The sequence below is a fragment of the Colletotrichum tamarilloi genome, assembly GCF_030869305.1.
Source record: "Colletotrichum tamarilloi strain Tom-12 chromosome Unknown Scaffold_1.1, whole genome shotgun sequence".
Classification (NCBI taxonomy): Eukaryota; Fungi; Ascomycota; class Sordariomycetes; order Glomerellales; family Glomerellaceae; genus Colletotrichum; species Colletotrichum tamarilloi.
The window spans coordinates 1,920,871-1,941,478 of NW_026849384.1; the positions used below are offsets into that span (position 1 = coordinate 1,920,871).

A 20,608-nucleotide genomic window follows, 5' to 3' on the forward strand; every position below is an offset into this window, starting at 1 on the left:
AAGAAATAACTTTTTAATAAAAATATAAAAGTTTAAATTAGAGCTAAGTTTATAATTATTATAAAGTTATTATAAAAGTATTAACGTATATAAAAAGAACGGTTATTTATTAAAAATAAAAAATAAGCTTAAAGCTCGCTTTAATATAGAGGGTATAAGCGAAGTGGGCCTCGGTAATTATATAACCGAGGTTACGTGACGTGCGGTAAGGCCATAGATAGTTAAAGCCATCACAACAGGAATACTTTCGCATATTCAGGCTGGGCTGTGCCCATAGTGAATGTCACCTTTAGGGGACCCCTTGCTATAAAGAAAGCGGATCTATGCGTGGTCTTAATGACGCGGTGGAGCGTCTCAGCACGATTTATGACATATTTGAGTTTAGGTAGGTCAAGGTCAGGAGCCCGAGATACTCGGGACGTGGCTAGAGACTTCCAACGAGCGTTGCCGATGCTAGTGTTCGTATTGGCACCCCAGTCCTCCGTACTAGGCAATGCAAACTGTCATGGACAGAAAAACTGGACCTCGGTGAGTGGATCAACCCCAGGTCGATCCCGCGGCCGAATTGTCGGTGGTTCTACTAATCTATTAACTTTCACGTTGGCATAAACCTACGGGTACAGAGCACACCTACATGTAAAGCCAAGACACTGCTGATCAGTAGGCGAATTTGTCCCCAAGAGAATCAACAGACTTTACGATTTGTTACAGATATCAAACTTAAACAGGCCTATTTCAACTCCTCAGATCGAATCCTACCATGAGCGGAGGCTGATGTCTTACTTGGGGATAGTGTCACCACATGGGGGAAACTGAAATGTGCTGAGCTCTAAACCCTAGCCCCAAGAATTCAGTTGGGGCAACTTTACACACTGTGTTGCCCGGAAAACAGAGTAGACAAAGATGCAATAGGTACCGATTACGAGAAGCAACACTCAATCCAAATTTGCATCGAGTCTATCAACGACACGCCAACCCTAACGACGCTTCCATAATGTCTTCTACGCCGCAAGCACCCCCTCACCCACGAGACTGGAAGTCTGGAGTGGACGAATATCTTACACAAAACGGGGTCTCATATGATACAGCAATACCTCTCAACACTGGTACATCATGTTACATCTGGCGACTCGAAGGACTGGTCGATGCGGAGGCCTCAGCCAATGGTCATCAGACAGGCCAGCCAGTCATAATGAAGTGCGCCGACAGCACCCCCAAATACCGGAACTTCCCAGTCTCACCGGAACGACTTCAGTTTGAAGTCAAAGCTCTGAGATCCAAAGCAGTGGAAGAAGCTTGCCATCAGGAGCCATCAGTCCAAGTCCCGCGAGTGCTCCGAGAAACAATGAACGGTTTCATCATGAGCAATGTCGGTGAGACTGATCTGAGGACGGCCTACAAGACGTACGAGTTTCTGGATGCGCCGGGAATTGGTGCGCGACTGGGTCGATGGCTGGGTAGCCTGCATGTTGCTGGTATCAACCTGGGCCCCGACGGATGGAGCTCTCATCATAATGAGTTGGACAAGTTCTATGTACCTGGTGGTCTGGCGGAAAAGGCTATTAAAGACGCCATGAACGACGAAGAGTCGGAAAAGGTGCTAACAGCAATGCGCGCACCCGCTCCTATCCACACGCTGACGCCTTGGGACTTTCGGCCTATGAACATTGTGGTACGTGTTCCCGATGGCAAGGGAATGGCCTCGGATCTTGCGGTCGTGGACTGGGAGTTATGTCACTACGGTGATCCTTCTAACGATGTTCGCATGTGGTTTGCTGAAGTTGTCATACTGGAGGCAAAGTTTGGCAATAGGGGCCTGCTCTCGTCGTTTTTGTCGGCATATAAGCAACGGGTTGGTAGTGCTGTCGTAGACGAAGCATTCGTGTCCAGAGTTGCTCTGAGTGCCGGCATTTATATGCTGTGGCTTATTCCCATCAACCCTCGAGTTTGGGATTGCACCGAGGAGGATGTGGAATCTTGGAAGAGAACAAGCCTAGAATATATCAGGGCAGGCGCAAATGAAGATGTCGCCTGGCTGAGACAATGCTGCTTGGGGCCTTTGTTGGCATGATGGAGTGTAGATGGGATATATGAGAGATAAAAGATTTCTGAAGATCACATATTTCTACTCTTCAGTGTGCATTTCGATGTGAGGTTGATAATGAAGTCAAGAAAATAAAAATCTTTCAAGATCTTTGGAATGCTTGATTCTTTACAATGCTCAAAAAACTCATGCTTTCTAGAACAAATCAGGAACTATATTTCTCTCTACCTAGGCCTTTGCATCACGTTATTCCATGAAGAGACAATATCGACTAGCATGTTTAGTCTAAGATTTCCCGTTCGTCTTGCTGGGGAGCCATGCAATATCTGCCGATGCCCTCGACTTTCCAAAATCCGCGCCTGGGTAATTATACGCAGTGTACGCTTGCGCCCGCTTTCCATCTCGCACTGGAACGCGGAATCCCAAAAGCCCCAGCTGTCTGTCAGATAATTTTGCCTTGGTCTCCGCATTCATGAGCTCCGGGTAGTTCTCCATGGCCTGCAAAAAGAAGCGGCAGAATGCTGACAGAATGATAGGTCGTGTCGTGTCTGACGTGTTCACGCCAGTCGAGTGCCAGGTTCGGCTGTCCAAGAGCACACATGTTCCAGCGGGAGCTGCCGCCGGAACGGATCCGCCCTAGTAATAATGAATAAGATATCTAGCAAATTTTGGGCAACCTATGAGGCAAACAAAATGGCAATGACTTACAACTTGATTAATAACAGGCGGCGCGACATTCTTGTTGTGAGACCCGGGATACATACGGGTGGCGCCTCTCTCTTCCGTAACATCCACCAAATACCACATAGCATTCAAAAGGTAAGCGTGATCGATTGTCTCGGGGGTGAGTCCCATCTGATCACGATGCATATAGATACCAGACTTTGCAGGTCGAGCAATGTTGGCGCCCATAGAATGGAGCTTGAACGCATTACCTAGGAACCAGGGCATAATTGCATCGATAAGAGGATGATTCAAAAGATCCAAAAACTCATCGCCTTTGTTGGGAAGACTCCTATATGAAATTATCAGTTGGCTGTGTCCAATACGACTCAGAAGAAGCCAAAGCAATCTTGCAAGATGAAAGGCACAAAAGTCCAATGTTAGCTTACCAGACTCGTTGATTCGGTTGATCGTCAGCATGCACATGGGAACCGTCCATGTGGGCTACACCGGCCAATCGTTCGCCAGCTGCTTGTTCTTCAACAGCAGCCTTGAGAATCTCAACCTGATCCGCCGAAAGAGCATTCTTCACCATTGCGTATCCCCATTTCTGAAGATCGCGTTTAATCTGCCCAGCGTCCTCAGTGGGTTTTGGCAGATCTTGAGGATCCAGCTTATCTGCGTTGACAACAGACTGGGGACGTCCGCCCGGAGCAAAGCACATTGGGAAGCTCCCACGACACGGAGGCTTTGCGCGCTTGCCAAAGGCGTGAACTGCGTGCATGCGGCCTTCAATGACATCGAGGATGTACTCCGGCAAAATATTTACCGTGACTCCAGGCTGAACATCATCTGGGATGTTATCGAGCAGTGCTGCACTCGTTGATGTGGAATCAATGAAGATAGGGGGACTCAAGTACTCTGATCCGTCCCCGAGCTTGAGCTCAACGAGAGTACCAAGTCCATCAAAGTCCTAGATATTATGATAAGCTATGGCCTAAATACTGTGGCTCCAGGAAAAATGAAGACCATCATCACTGAGTTACAATTACTATGAAATGATCCAACATACTGCCAGTCTTTTCTCGATGTATTCACGAACGCGAGAAACATTCTGCTGAAACACCCTTAGAGGGTCATCTCTGGTTACATCGTAAGGCTTGCCTTAAAAGACAAGCCCAGAGATGAGGGAGCCAGCCGGTGGCGGAAGAGTCGATGCCATGTTGGGTCGTTGAGCAGCAATAATCGAGGTGAAAGTTTTAAAACTAGGGAAGGTTGGAGCCTTGGAGACTGTTAGTATACACGTAGGCAGGTCAGACCTTTTAGTCGCGACTAGGTTAATAAGTTAGTATAAGTCTATTACGTATATATATCTAAAGGGAAGATTGTAAACAGGGCCCGCGATCCTTTTATAAATATAAATAAATAAAAAGGTCCGTTTATATAAGCTTAAACTACCTACTTACTATCCCTACTTAACTACTTAATAAGGCCCTTTTTTACTTTATAATTTAATATTAATAATCTTTTACTTTTATAATAAAAAAAAGTAAAATAGGGGCTAGGTCCCCCCGTTAGCAAGAATTAATAATAAAATTTATTATTAATCCCCTATTTAAAAATACTTAAAGCTATATATTAAAATTTTAATATAGTTTTTATTATAATTATTTATATAGAATTTTTATTATCCCCTTTTTTTAATTACTTTTTAATTTTTTAATATATATAATTTATATATTTAAATTTTTTAAAAATCGTTAAATTTAATATAATTAAAAAAAAGCTTTTTATTAATTTAATTACGCCCCGAATACGTACGTTTCTTTTTAAACTAAAGCCTAAAAAGTATATACGTTCGCTAAACGACTTATTATTTATAATATACTACTATTTTTAATTACGTATTACTTACTTTTTTATTTTAATTATAATAATTCTTTTATTAATAAATCGCTCAAAAGACTTATTTAGTATATTTTTTATAAACTTATTAACTAAGTTATTATTATTATTAATTTAATAAATTTTATAAAGCTTGCGGTATTTATATAATTATTAGAGTATTATAATATTTATTATAAAGCGCTTTTTTTTCGTAATACCTAGCTTAATAAGATATTTATATAGTAAATATAAATTTATATAAATTATAATAGGGATTTTTAGAACGTTAAGTTATTTAATAATAAGGTTTAGGGTAGTTAAAATAGTATAAATAACGTTAACGCTTATAACTATTCTGTAAATTTTTAATACTAATACGCTCTAAGTAATCCTTTTACTCTTTATAAAACTATAATAAATAATATTATTATTAATTATAAAGCTCTCGTTAGTCTATTTTTTATTTATAAAGATAATAATATAACCTAGTTATAAAGTATAATTAGTATTATTTATAAATAACCCGTTTATAAAAATAAAGAGTTTAGTTATAGTTAGATTTAATAATATAAATATAAGCCCTCGGTCTAAGTAATCTATTTATTATTTAATATAATAGTTTAGTATAATATAATTAATAAATAATAGATTTATTTAGTATTAAGTAATAAACGACGTATTAAAAGCTATTTTTAGTTAATAAATTAATATAATATAAGTATTTCGAGCTCGTTATTTAATAAATTATTATTTAGCGTTTAATACCAAGGGGTTAACTTACTTAAACTTCTTCCCTTAGTTTTTTTATTTAAGTACTATATTAATACTTTTTAATAAAATAATTTTACTATTAAAAATAAGTAGCTCGTTAGTTAATAATTATTATTTTAGTTTAGTTAGTAACTTAGTATACTTAAGCTCGGTCTCTTCTTTTTTATTAAAAGTCTTATTTAATAATCTAATTATATTATTAGTTTATATTTTAATAATACCGAATAATCTACTTTTTCTTATTAAAATTAATAAGTATAGGTCGAACGTAGATATTATTATTTAGAGTATGTTTAAATAATACTTATTATATATTATTTATTAATAAGTATTAGATTTTATAAAATTATATAACAGTTATATAACGTATAAAATAGTACCCTTAGGGTATAAATAACGGATCTAAGCTAGTAATTAAGTAAAAACCTTATAATAAAAAGGTTAATTTAATTATATATATATTTAAGTAATATTTTATAACTAAATAACGTAGCCTTTTTAAATTAGGGTCGGGGCTAGGGCGAGGATTAAATATTAACTAGTTCTTTAAATTATTAATAATTATATAAAGATCTCTTTTTTTCTTTTATTATTATATTTTTATATAACTAAATAAGATTTTTTAATAGGGTTAAGTCCCTAGTTTTTAATCTTATTAACGAATTAAGACTTAAATATCTTTATATCCCTATATTTAGGGCCGAGTTAAACGAATTTAATTATACCTCTCTTAACTAGTTCTAAAAGCTCTTTATTAATAAATTCTATAAAAAGTGCTCTTAGTATAATAATAATACCTTTATTACGGAATTTAGTAATTAGCTTAAGATTTACCTCCTCTTTAAATATAAAGTAAGTAATAGTTATAAAAGTATTATTATAACTATACTATATTAATATTTTTTTAATCCTCTTTTTTTATAATAGAGGGTCGTTATTAATTATTATAACGATTTTATTAAGGACCTCGTTAATAGTAATACTATTATTAATTAGTTAGTTAATTACGGGGATTAGTAAATAGTTAACGTACTCCCTTATTATAGCTAATAGCTCGGGGTCGACCTTTTTTAAATATTAAGGTTTAATTATAATAGCTTAGAAGCTCGTTAGGCTATAAAATAAGTTTATTACGTAAATAGTACTACTTATTAAAACGAGCTTAAATAGGCCCTTTTATCCCTTACCTTTTTACTAAACTTTAATATCTAACTAAAATAATAAATTAATAATATAGGAGATATTTAGCCTATTTTAAATAGCTAATACCTCGCTTATTTATTTATTAATATAAAGTTTATAAATTTCCCTTATTATTTTTTTAATTATTTTTATATATTAAGTAATATTTAATAATAATAGAGATTCGTTAAAAGTACGTAAAAAAGCTCTAAAAATAAAAAGTATAAGAACGAGGCTATTTAGGCTAATTATATTATTAATTACTTTAATTATAGCCTAAAGTATAGCCTCTAAGCTTATTAATAAGTACTTATTTTAAATAATATTATATACTTTTTTAAGTACTACGTAATATTTCTTAGCCTTATTAATACTATTATAAATTTTAATAAGTACTTTTTTAACCTTAATAAATATAGATTTAATAAAAAACTTAAATTTTATAGTACTAAAGTTCTTATTAATATTTATAATAATTTAGTTTAGTAAACTAAAGTAAATATTAATTTAATATAGCTAAAGAGCTTCTTATATATACTTCGTAATTATATTTATAAAGAATCTTATTATTTAGAAGGAAGTAGTAGTATTAACGACGTAAAGTATTAGTTAGTTAGTACCCTTATAGTTTATTAAATATATTATGTTAATTATAATTTTATAGTTAAAATCGTAATTATTTTATAAAGTAAATTTAAATTAGCTAGGGGTAGTACCGTTAAGTTAGTATTATTAATAAATTTTTATAAGCTTTTTAAGGGCTACGATTTTTATATTATTATTAGATTATTAAAGTAACTTTAAGAGATAAAGAACTAAAGAGTAGCTAAAGCGCTAATATAAACGGCGTAATTTACTCTTTATTAAATAATTAATAATAACTTTTTTATTATTAAGGAGTAAAAGCTAAGGGTATTTTTATTTATAAATAATAAATACTATAATATCTCTTTTAACTAATAAGTTATTAATATTATTAAAGTATATTCTTAGCTTATTTATATCCCTTAAGTAGTATAAAAAAGGAGTATTAGTTAGTAAAATATAAAAAGTAATATTACTAAATAGGGTATTAATAATTATAGATTTTAACGACTTTACGGGTTTATTATTATTAAATTGAATACTTATTTTATTAGTTCTAAAGGTATTAAGAGTAATTTCGGGTTATTATTATTATAATACGAGGAGTTAAGGGTAGCCCGTAGTTAAGAATTTTGTAATATTAGTATTAAGTATAATACTTTAAAAGTCCCCTAATAAGTACCTCCCGTTTAATAAAAAAGAGGTTATTAGTTCTATAGGCTTAGTTAACTTATTAATAAAAATAATATTAGTAAGGCTATACTTTATTACTTAGGTAGCGAGAATATTTATAAAAGTTTTACTATTAGTAATAATTATAAAGTATATTATTAAGATCTAGACTTCGTCTTCGTAATTATTTTTATAATTAAAATCGAGGTTATTAAAGTATTAGATTATAGTATTATTATTTTTATTATTATTAATAGGGGCGGTTCTCTTATAAAAAATAAGGAATTATAAGTATAAGCTTAGTATAAATCTCTTATTTTTTTTTTATTATTTTTATATTTCTAATATACTTAATATCGCTCTTTTTCTAAGTACTTAGTTAATTAATAGCTAGTTTTATAATAAATAAAGTACTTTTTATTAATAATACCGCGGCCGCGTTAATTTTATTTATTAAATTAGGTTTCTTTATTAAAGCTATTATAAGTACGGTTAGTTTAGTAAGTAGCGGGGACCTCTTTATTATAAGTACTATTATATAAATACTACTATTACTTATTACGGTTATATTCTCTTTTTATAATATTAATTAAAGTACTAAGTTAGTAATAAATATTAATAAACGTAAGTACTAAGTTAAGTATAGTAAGTTTATATTTTAGTATACTACTTACGTAATAAAGGAGTTAGTTACTTATATTAAAAATAAATCCTTATATAATTAGCGCTTTATAAAGAATTATAATATGGTTAATAAGCGCTTATAGGATCTATTAGTTTAATTTACTTAGATTTTTATAAACTATAGAGTATTAATAAAGGTTATAGAGCTTAGTAAAGTAGTTTTAATAACTCGTAAGTAGTTTAAAATATTCCTAGGTCCTTTAGTATATTATATTAAAACTAAGCGGGCTAGAAATATTATTAAGTTAGTTAAAGTAGAAGGTTAATACCCTTTTCTTAAGTATATTTAGGAAAATATTAAAATAGTATTATTTACTAATTCTTACCCATTAGTATAGTACTTTAAAAATCCGAAGCTTTTTATTAAAAATATCGTACTTCTTATTATTATACTTATTCTTATTATTATAGAGCTTAGTAAGGTTAATTAATTAATAAATATTAAGTATAATATTATTTTTAGTTTTTATATTAAAGTATAATATTTAATAGGATAGATTTTACTATTAAGTAATAATAACTTTATTTTTTTTTTTTTTTTTTTTTTTTAAAAGGGCGGTAAGTTAGTTAGTTAGTAATAAAACTAAGGTCATAGCCTTATTTATTTTAATTAAGCTAGTTAGGGTTACGTAAACTCCCTTATTATTTCTTTAGCTCGTTAAATAAAATCGTTAGTATTTATTAATTACGAGAGTAATAAATAGAAAAAGTAAAGATTATAATATAATATATTAAAATATTTAGTACGGCTTTAATAAGCTATAATCTCCTTAGAGGTCTAAGTAAAGAAGTACTAAGTATTAAGGGTATTAGTAATCTTATTTATTATTTAATTACGGTTCCTAATTATTAAGTTAATATTATTATTTATAAAAAAGTCTCTTAGCTTTTTAAAAATCGTACTTTTTATTTTTAAAAAGTCCCCTACTTTTTAATTATTAAAGTCGGTTTTAAAGTTTTTTTATAGCTTTTTACTTATTAAACTGTCTTAATAATAAGATTTTATTATAAAAAAAATAAAAGTATTAAGCTTTTTATTATTTATAAAGGTAAGTATAATATTAAATAAGCCCTATTAAGTTAAGTTAACGTAGTCCTATTAGCGAGTTAGAATTAGGTATAGTTTTATAATTTAAAAATATAAATAGGTCTAAAGTAATATTAACTAATTATTAGCCCCTTTTTATTTATTACTAGGGCTAGTAGTTATTATAATATATTCGTAAAGTAAGTTATATAATAAAAAATAATTATAGTATTTTAATTATAATATAACGTTAATTAGGTTAAAATAAGTAATAGGTTAGTTATAATAATCGTTTTAATAGTAGTAAGCGGGCTATTATTATTAGTTAGAAAATTCTGTTCTTTTAACGAGGTATATAGATAGAAGGTTATTAAAGTTAGTAAAAGGTTATAAAAAAAAAAAAGCTTTTTATAATTATACTTTTAGTAATAAATAAAGGATTCTATTAGTTACTAATTAGTAATTCTTTTTAGTACTTTTTATACTTTGTTTTTAATAATTTAGTTTTGGAGCTTTTATTAAGTTAAAAAGAGGTAGATTTATTAGTAATATAAAATAGATCCTTATTATTATTACTATTAAGATCTTTTTTTTTTCTTAATATCTCGGAATATTTCGCTATTTATAAAAAAATACTTCGCTATTAACATATTTATAATTCTAAAGGTCTTATTATTACTAAGCGTTAGCTTATTAATAATTATTAAATTAATCTCTTAGTAGTTAATCTTTTTTTATTTATTATTAGTTTAAGGTAGCGCTTAGCTATAATATATTTAAAATAGATTTTTTTATAAGTAGCTTAATTAGAGGGAAGTTAATAATTATAATAAAGCTAATAAAAATAATATTAATAATAGAGGTAAGGTTAATAATAGTAATAAAGTAGTTAATTTTTTTATAATAATAGCCTTAGTAAAAGAAATTATATATAATAAAGCGCGTTTTTAATAACTTATAAGTAGTTAACTAGTTATTAATTAGTAATAATAGAGGAGAGTTAAAGTAGTATAAACTAAGTTACTTATTATTAGTTAAATAGATAAAACTAAGTTAATAAGTTAAAATAGTTAATAAAATAAGTTAAGGCTATTTTTTTATAATTATATCCTTATTAACTTACGATAGAAATATATATATAATTTAATTATTAATTAGTATTAATATATACGTAAGTAAGTTAAACTTTTTAGTTATAACTAAGTTAATAAGTTAATATAAGTTTATTATATATATATATCCGAGGGGAAGATCGTAAGTAGGGCCCGCGATCCCTCTATAGGTATAAGTAGGTAGAAGGGTCCGTCTGCACGGGCCCAGACTGCCTACCTACCACCCCTACTTAACTACCTAATAGGGCCCTTTTCTGCCTCGTAATCCAACAGAGACTTCGGATGGTGCTCACAGTCTCGCGATGAGCAATGGATAATACTCAGGAGGTTCAGCTCAAACCTACTATGCACTGCATCGATATATTCTGTGTTATCCGCACTGTATATGCACACATAGACCCCACCTTAGGCATCGTAAAAGTTGCCGTAGCCGGCTTGGGTTCATGACTTTGCTCACAATGTCGCAGTGAAAGACCCCCGTTTTTGCCCAGGCTGCATTACGTGGCTTTCTGACGAGAAGTTACATTTTCGGTTCAAGTGGTGAACTTTTCTGTGCTGGAAAGATGTTGCATGACCTTGCTTGTTGATGTTCACCGCTTCACCCGCCGGTCTAGATTTAGAAGTCCTCTCCACCTCCGATCAAAGTTCTACTTGCGAAGATTAGTGATAGGAAATTCTTAAAGTCTAACTTTATGTGCGTATGCGGGTCTGAATAATAGCGAGGTAGAATGACTACCTCGGTAATGCCTATCGTTTGGGTAAATAGGAGTGTCGATAGAGTTAGGCGAAATTATACTTATTCGTACAACGAACTTGAGTTGAAATAGACTTTGCAGGCGTGCCTCGTAACGTCGGATTCGTATTTTAGTCCCTTACTGCGTAGTATCCGTACTAGTCAGTTATATCGGGTTAGCGCCAAGCGGTCGACGTTGCCGACCATCCATGTCTCGGCCGGGTATCGAAGGGCTTGGTGAACACTTATCCCCCACAATCAATCCGGTCTCCCGGAGCCAAGCGCTCTGTCCTCTTGAGTCATGAGCTTCAGTAGCAAGTCCGGTTCGGGCCATTGTACGGATACTCTCGACTACGGATACATGTGTAATGACACCCGGGGTCCATTGACGCGCCGCTCTCGGCCGGTCGCCGGTGATTCAGGCAAGGAGGTTACCATTCAGAAATTTGCACCGGGGTTTTCTTCTTAGTTCTGATAGCTCACGATTCACATTCGACATGTAAGATGCTTCCGGTCACCGTGAATCCCGCGGATACGGGACTTTCTTCCGGCCGGCACTCCGTGTCTGAAAGCTCACAAGGACGCAGGTGAGAGCACGGCCCTCTAACATAAGATTACAGAATTTCCTGGGAAGAGCGGTTAATGAAGATTTGCCGACTACATTTGCGGAGCTTTACGGCATTCGCCGCACGTCATTTGTACAGTAGAATCATACCCCAAGACGGAGTACCCGATTAGATGCTGACAGTTCCACCACGTCGGGACGAGAATAAAGTTCAGGGTCCCAGCTGACGTGTTTGTATCTGTACCTCGACTAGGAAACTAGGGATCTAACGTTTGAGACCCTGGTTGCATTCAGTGGAGAGCTCCATGCCTCATGCCAAGTATTCTTATTTCTGAGCTATGACACTACCGAGCGCAGGAGCGCATTCGTTCTCCAGACAAAGCGAGGCACACGCTTACAATTCGCGCCGTCAAGTTAGAAGTACATTGGCCTTGCATCAGCGATGGGGGCTGGGACAGCCTTCGGCTTAGGCGGTGTAACCCACTTCTTCCACGGCTGAAGTCGACTTTCTTCTGGGAATGGACCATTAGGACCAGGCCCATCCTTCTGATACGGCGCGGGCTCCAGTACAATGAATCTTGCCTCAACACTGTACCGCGTTGGGCAGCCGGGCCGAGCCGCTCCATTTCGAAATGCAGCATGGGGTACAACTATGTGCGGAGCTCATTAGTTAAGGTTTCTTGTCCATTGGTCGACTAGGCCAGTCTCGGTCACCACTTGGCGGGCGGTGATATGCTCGCGCCAATTGATGATCGGCAACTTACTGTTGAAAAAGCCACCTGGCGGGTGGGTGTCGTACTGTGTCATGATAACAATCTCGTCAGGGGTCTGGTTGCTCATCCAGTACCATCTGTGGGCAGGATTCCAGGAAAAGTAGGCAACTTCCTTGGCTGCTTCGTGGGTGATGCGGTCAACCGAGACAACATCGGCGAGATCGATGTTAGTCCTTGGATCGCACACGGCGAAGGGAATGTCCTCGGCATGATTGAACATCGGGCGCCAAATACTAAACAAAAATGTCAATCACAGCGAAGCCGAGGAAGAGTTTTGGTCGCTGCATACTTGATAATTCTCGCCCGACTCTGGCCTGAGAGAACGCGTTGCCGTTCTTCCTTGGTCAAGAACAGCGATATTCTGCTCCAAGAACTGGCCACGGTATTATCTGCAGCCATAATTCGAATTAGCGGTAGAAACGAACAATGTGCCGACGAAATAATGAAGATTCTCTTACCCAAGTGGGCGAAAGGAAGGTGTCCCGTGCGGCCTCCTTGCGAACGTGCATCTCGAAACTGATTTTAGGTCAAGTGTGATTAGCAAGTACGATATTGCCACCTAATGAAGGCTTCTGTAATCCAAACTAGAGTAGTCACTAACATTGGCATTGATGGGGAAAATCTCATCTGTACCAAATCGAGATTTTCTGCAAATCATCAGCGTCTTCTTTGGTTGCGCAGCTATGGTGCAAACGTACAAAAATTGAGCCATCTCTTCCAAGTAAGGTTTACAGTCATCCGCTCCAGTCATTTTCGAGAGCTCTTTGGACTTGTTCTCGAGGAAACAGAAGCCGTTCTCCTCAATAGTAGGCTTGAAATCTGGCAGCGTTCGTATGTCGGTCAGATTAAGCTTGAATTGCACACTCGTCAACATCGTCGGTCTTTTTTTCCAACAAAATCTGCCTGAAGCTTACTTCCATGTCCTTCATGACGAAATTCGACTTGGGGAACGACTGCCCGTCAGGGCCATCCCAGGAGTACGGCTTCGCCGTTTTGTGGAGATCAGTTCTCTCGAAGAAAGCAGTGACTGCTGCCATGATTGTCAATGATAACTGGAAGGATAAAAATGCGGAAGCGATTGCGTGTTACAGGAGTTTGTCCAAAGATGGGATCATTAGTGCCATCTTCAATGAGAGGCGTCACGGAGCATACTTATGCCCACTTTAGTACCGAGCTTGTCATAGTCTGGTACGAGGCAAGCAGTGGCGTGAAAGCACAATATGATATGACTAGACAACTGTCCCAGGTGCAGGGGATAGGGGTTGAGCGGGGAACCAAGGCCGGGCAGATTTGTGCGCTTTTTGCTGCCGTCTTAATGTCAGGTCCCAGCCCCTGCCCTCCGTCACCTCAAAACGCCGGCCCGCCTCAACCGACGGAGTCTCGCGATATATGAATTCGACTCGGGTGAGACTTCTTCGGCCGAAGAGCCGAAGCATTACACCGGGACCATCAGATTTTCATCATATTCTTGTTGTACAAAGGAGTCTTTCTTTTAAGATGTTATTATTTTTATTATTAGCCGGGCTGTTTTGCCTTGTGATTACGTCGTGGCTCGTGATAGTTGCGATATTGCGCGCCGTTTACAACCTTATTTTCCATCCACTGGCAAGATACCTAGGCCCGCGACTGGCAGCTATTACCCGACTGGTTTATGTATACCACTTCGTGAATGGCGATGCTGTCGGCTGGCTCGATAAGCTCCACGCAGAATACGGCAACGTTGTGTATTAATAAGTATATAACACAGGGAAGAAGCTTATAAAGGCTAACTACTATTAGGGTTTAAAAAATAAATTATTAAAATCTACCCTTCCCTTAAAGTATATTATTAGTACTTTATATATACCTAAGCTACTCTTTTATTATTTAATCCCCCTTTTTATACTCTTTAAGCTATTTTTTAATTAATAAGGTCTAATTAATAAGGTTTAATAAAGTACTCCCTCCCCTAGGCTTCGTTCTAAAAGCTATTTATAGTTTATATATATTATATTAATTTTTTATTTATAAAGTTTTTTAATATATAGTACGAAAGTAAGTAAAAATAGTACTTATTAACCTAAGTATAAACCCCTTATTTTAAATAATAAGTTTAATTAGCTCTATAATTCTATACTTAAGTCGCTCTTATTTATAGTCCGTTTTTTATTTATTTTTTATTTTTACTTTTACTAGCTACTCGGGCGATTCTCGATATCGGTTATATAGTAATAATATATAGTATTAGTAGATACTCCCACTGTCTTGTTAGACTATTTTTTTTAGATTTTTTACCTTTTTGAACTTTCCCTCTTGCAAAGTTTATAATCACGGATTATTAATAGCGATATTAGGCGCCCGGTCCGTTTTTTATAATTACTAATACTTAGGTAGTCGTTACCCTACTTTTATTTATTAATATTAACCCCTTTTTAAGTTACTATAATTTTTAATTTCTTTTTTCTTTTTATTCGTAGTTATTCTAATTATATATAGTCTCTCGTTTTTATTAATATTTATATTACTTCCTCGTTACGTAGATCTTATAACTAACGAATATTTTTTAGATCCCTTAATCTCTTATACTCCCCGTGTCTAAGTTAGTTTTTTTTAAAGTTATACTATATTTATTATTAATTCTATTTTAATTTAAATATAGCTCTTTTTAATAACGTTATTATAATTAATAGCGGACTAGTTATTAGTACTATAGGTATGCTTAGTAATAGTAATAGTAGCTGTTTATTTAAAAAGCCTAATATCCCCTTTACTTACCTTAACCTCGTATATATATTACTACTTATATACTACTTATACTAATTATTATAAACTCTTATTAAAAAAAAAAAAAGCGAATATTAAAAAGATTATAATTAACTAAGTACGCCTACTCCCTTACCCTATTTATATTATATATAAGGCGCTTAATTTGAAAATTAAGTATTATAATTAGCTAGGTTAGTAATTTATAACCCCTAGTTCGCTCTTTTATTTAATACTTTTTTAAAATTTAATATATATTATATAAAATATATTATATAAAACTATTCTTATAAAGATATAGTAAGTGCTTAGCGTTATTATTATTCCGTTACTTTTTTTATATATTAATTAATAATATTTTAAGTCCTTAAGTTTACGGAATTTATAATACGAACCCTTTAGAATACCGCTCTTATTTTAAATAATAATATTTATAATTCAGAGGTTTATTACTCTATTATTATTTTATTATTATTATTATTTAAGTAATTAATATTATTTTATAGCTCTAGTAGATTTATAAAATTATTATTAATAATATATAGAGGGCGCTTAAGCGTACTAATAAAGAGGCCTATTCTACCCCTATTATTAATAACGATAAGAATAAAGTAGTTATAAGCTCCTTTTATACTACGTTTTTATTTTATAATAACATAATAATTATATTATTATATACTATTTATAACGAAGTACGCCGTTTAAATAATATTTTAAAAAGAGTATAATTACCCTATTTATGCTCCGTATTCGTAGTTAATTATTTATAAATTCGTTAATAATAAAGTAACTATTTCTTTTTTAATAATCCCGAGAATAAAAATAAGGGTAGTCCCTCTATACGTAAAAGTAGCCCTCTTATAGGTTATAAAAAATAAAAAAACCGTTTGTAATTAATACGTTTATATTATTTAATTATAACTATATAGCCCCCTTTTTTATTATTAATAATTAGTTTGCTACGTTATTAAGCTTATTAAAAACTAGGGCGCGCTACTTAATTAAAACTCGTTTTTTATATATACTAATTAATATTACGTTTTCGATATACTTAGCTAGCTCTTATATATTTTTATTATTATTATATCCCTTTTATTAAATTAAGTATTATTACCTTTTTTTTAGCTCTTTATATTATATAATATCCTCTATTTTATATAATAACTCCTCGTTTATATCCTTAATAAATAAGGGTTTCTAAGGGGCTTTTTTATAATATTAATACGGCTTAAATAAGAATATATAGAATATATTATATATTTTATATTACGTTAATATATTTAATTAATAAGCTACCCCCGCCGTTTTAACTATTAATTTAACTTTAAATAGGCCTAAATACTTATTAACTAACTTCTAACTAGGGTACTACTTCTTAATATTCTTCTCTAATAATAATACTTAGTTACTTATTTTATATAATATATTTATTTTAGTTTTATTAGCTTATTATTTATACGTTTTACGTACTTTTTATATAAGGAGTTATAAAGTTTTTTAATTAGCTCGTAATCGGGCTATACGCTCCTTAATTAAGATATTTTATATACTATTTCGAGTTTTTATTAAGCTTAATATAAAATAAATAAATAAGAACTTAAATAGGGCCTTAATAAGCGTTTTATAAATTACTAAGTACTAAGCGTTATTATATATAAACTTAGTTAAATAAAAACGCTATATTTAATTTAATTAGTTTTAAGTATAAAAGTAGCAAAAGTATTACTCTAAGTATTAGTTTTACTATTTTATTTAACTATTTATTTATAAATAAAACGTAGTACTAAGACGCCTCTTTATTATTAAAAAGTAATAAAAATAAGTTTAAAACTTATTTATAAATAACGAGCCCCTATTAAAAACGATCTTTTTAAGTATTTTAAACTTTATAAAAATCTTTATATAGTGGTTTTTTTTTTTAGCTTTATAAGTATAAAAGATCGACCTTAATAAGATCACGCTTTTAAAAGAAATTATATAATATAGTATATTTTTTAACTATATAATATGCGTAATATATCCTAAGTACGCGCTTAACGTAATATAATAATTTTAATATAAAAACCGCTATTTAATTTGGGATAAGTAAGCTGCCCTACTACTTATTAATAATAAGCTAAGTAATATACTTACGCAGCGGCGCTAATTAAAAAGGTTAATAGTAAAGGTCGGCCGTAATAGTTAGCTATAATAGTTAGCTATAATAGTCGGCCGTAATAGTTAGAGGCGGCCCTTAACTATAAAAGTTCTAAATTTTAATAACGACGTAAAGGTTTTTAAAAAAAGGGCTAAATAGGCCAATATTTACTACTCTTCGTACTAAAGCTTATAAAAATTCTTTTTATCCTTATCGCTTCTAATATTACCTAAAGCTACTCTCTATTTAAACTAAATAAATTTACTAAATAAATTTACTAAACAAATCTACTAAATAAATTTACTAAATAAATCTACTAAATAAACTTATTAATATATAAACTACTACTTAGATAGCTAGTTAGATAACTAGTTAAGAAGTTAGCTAGTTAAAATACTACTTTAATAAGAACTTACTCTAAAAATGCCCGTTAATAAGTCTACCCCTCTCGGGCTAGGCGCCCTCGGCTAGCTCGACGCTATAGCTATCGTAACTAACATAAGCACGCTTAAGAAATAATAAAGTACCTTCTAGAAGTACGGAATTTAGCTAAGTAATATTATAAGTACTATAAATAGCCGGGCCGGTATAAATACTAAGATTTAGTATATCGACGCTAGCTTAGTTATAATAACTATAATAGACGGGCCGGAAGTATATAGAGTTAGGGTAATAAACTAGTACTTTAAATAGCTCCTATAGGACCCCCCGGGTAATAATAATACTTATATAAAAGAATAAATTATACTAGACTTAGTTATTTACGTAGGCTAGTATTAAGAGGTCCTGTGCGCGTTAGAGTAAGTAAAGCTCGCCCTATAGGTAGGTAGCGGAAGGTTAAGAACTATTTTAATTAGTAATTAAGTATAGAGCGCAATATACTTAGTTTTTTCTAATACGTAATATATAGTACGGCCCCGGCGGATTGCTCCGTTAGGGGGATAAAAATCTTTATAAATAAGAGGTCCGTAAATCCCTAAGCTATAAAGGTCGTCCTTATAATAATATAAATATTATATTTTATAAATCGGTTTATTATAACGAGTATTACGTCGTAAGGGCGCCTCTTAATTAGCGTAATTAATATAAATAAGCCTATAATAAAGTTTAGTAATATCTCTTATTATAGCCTAACTAAAATAAATAGGGGGTATAATAAGCTATATAGCTTATAATAACGAGGCTTTATTTACTAATATATTATATAAGTATTAATATAACTTTTTATATCCTTATTTATTTTATTTTAGTAATAATAGCGTTTTAGTAACGCTATTATCCGCTTTATATTATAATATTTTATTATAAGTATATTATAATATACTTCGATAACTTCTCTCTTTAACCCCTTATATAATAATATATAAGTATAACTACCGTAATATAATAACCTTTTTAAGTTATATACTTAGCTTTATTACTATTTCTTTTTAATTAAGTAAAGCTATTAGTTCTTTTTAATTTATTACTTATTTTTTATAAAAACATCTTCTTATTAAATAGCCCGTAGTTAACTTATTATTAATAACCCCTCTTTACTAAATATTATTTTAAATACTCTTATTATATTAAAGTCCCGTAAAACGAGTAGTTTATAATTTATAGTTTTAATAATAAGCTTAAGTAGCTCTTTAAATATTATATTATAATTTTAATACCCTAGGCTTATAGCCCCGTTATATTTCTTAAAGTACTTTTTAAAGCTCCCTTAAGCTAAAGTTCTTAATCTCTTTTATTTACTTTTTTATATTATTATTAGTTCTATTTTTAAAATACTTACTATTTTTTTTATTTAAAAACCGCTTTTATAGCTCGTTTTTATATACTTTATTATTATAATTCTAAAGGGTTTTTATATATTTTTAGTATTATATAAGTTTTTTCTTATTTTTAATAATAGCTCTTTTATTCTATTATTATTATTATTTTTATTATAATTAAGTCTTTATAATAATTTATTTATTAAGTTCTTAATACTTAATTTAAACCTAATTTCGATATTAAATATTACGAGTTCGTCTAGTTAGTATAACTATTTCCTATTTAACCTCTTTTTTATATTTAAAAACTATAAATTAAAATAGTTTATAAATACTATAACCTAATTTTAGTTATAAGCGAGGTAGTATTATTAATTTTTTAATACGTTTATAATAGTTAGTAATTCCGTATTTTTTATATTATAACGGCTCTCCGTATTTATTAATTTCCTTAACTTATAAGTAATTAGGTACTAATTATTTTTAAATAATTATATAATTACTAAGCTAACGGCTCGAGCTAAAGCGTTTATTTATAACTATATAAGTAGGGTAAGGTTAAAATATTATAATATTAGTGTATTAATAAATACTACTAATAGCTTCTTAAATAATTTTATAATAAGTATTAGTAGCTCTAACTATCCTAGCTTTACCTTTTTTAATAAGTTTATTAAAAGTATAGTTATTTTAATATAGTTATTAATAAATTTATAATAAAACCCTATAAATTTAAAGAACGTTTATATATTTTAATACTTTTTAAAAATAGCTAATTTATTATAACTTTAATATGCGTAGGTTCTATTTTTATACTTTTATTAAATATAATATACCCTAAGAATCCTATATATAATATATAAAACTCGTATTTATTATTATTTAAATATAAGTTTTATTATTGTAGTTTTTATAATACGCTACGTACGTACTTTTTATATACTACGTAGTCGTTATTATATATTAAAATATTATTTAAATATACGATATAAACGGTATTAACTAAGCTACTTAGAACGTTATTAATATACGCTTAGAAAGTCGTAGGTATGTTAATTAGTTTAAAAAGTATAACTAAGTACTTAAACTATTTATATTTAATATAAAAAGCTATTTTTTACTTATTACCCTTAGCTATACGTATATAGTAATACGCGTTCTTAAAGTTTAGTTTTATAAAAATAGAAGTATTAAATAGTTTATTTAGTATTTTTCTAATTAATAATAGTAGCGTTCTATTTTTTTATATAATCTTATTAATCGCTCTATAA

The 20,608-nt window shown here is 31.2% G+C and overlaps 3 protein-coding genes across 3 annotated transcripts; 1 reads left to right on the forward strand and 2 right to left on the reverse strand.

The window, feature by feature from the left end:
* Positions 1 to 994: 994 nt before the first annotated feature.
* CTAM01_00619 (uncharacterized protein) lies at positions 995 to 2,071 on the forward strand (the record flags this gene model as incomplete). The annotated part of the gene is made up of 1 exon (XM_060516669.1): positions 995 to 2,071. One exon carries the CDS (start codon positions 995 to 997, stop codon positions 2,069 to 2,071), a length of 1,077 nt encoding a protein of 358 aa, XP_060389295.1.
* Positions 2,072 to 2,329: 258 nt separating this feature from the next.
* On the reverse strand, positions 2,330 to 3,929 carry CTAM01_00620 (phytanoyl-CoA dioxygenase; the record flags this gene model as incomplete). The annotated part of the gene is made up of 4 exons (XM_060516670.1): positions 2,330 to 2,680; positions 2,753 to 3,059; positions 3,157 to 3,680; positions 3,882 to 3,929. 4 exons carry the CDS (start codon positions 3,927 to 3,929, stop codon positions 2,330 to 2,332), a joined length of 1,230 nt encoding a protein of 409 aa, XP_060389296.1.
* An 8,410-nt stretch (positions 3,930 to 12,339) lies between these two features.
* On the reverse strand, positions 12,340 to 13,735 carry CTAM01_00621 (uncharacterized protein; the record flags this gene model as incomplete). Its single annotated transcript, XM_060516671.1, has 6 exons — positions 12,340 to 12,575; positions 12,690 to 12,931; positions 12,988 to 13,087; positions 13,157 to 13,214; positions 13,300 to 13,548; positions 13,613 to 13,735. 6 exons carry the CDS (start codon positions 13,733 to 13,735, stop codon positions 12,340 to 12,342), a joined length of 1,008 nt encoding a protein of 335 aa, XP_060389297.1.
* Between the last annotated feature and the right edge of the window lie 6,873 nt (positions 13,736 to 20,608).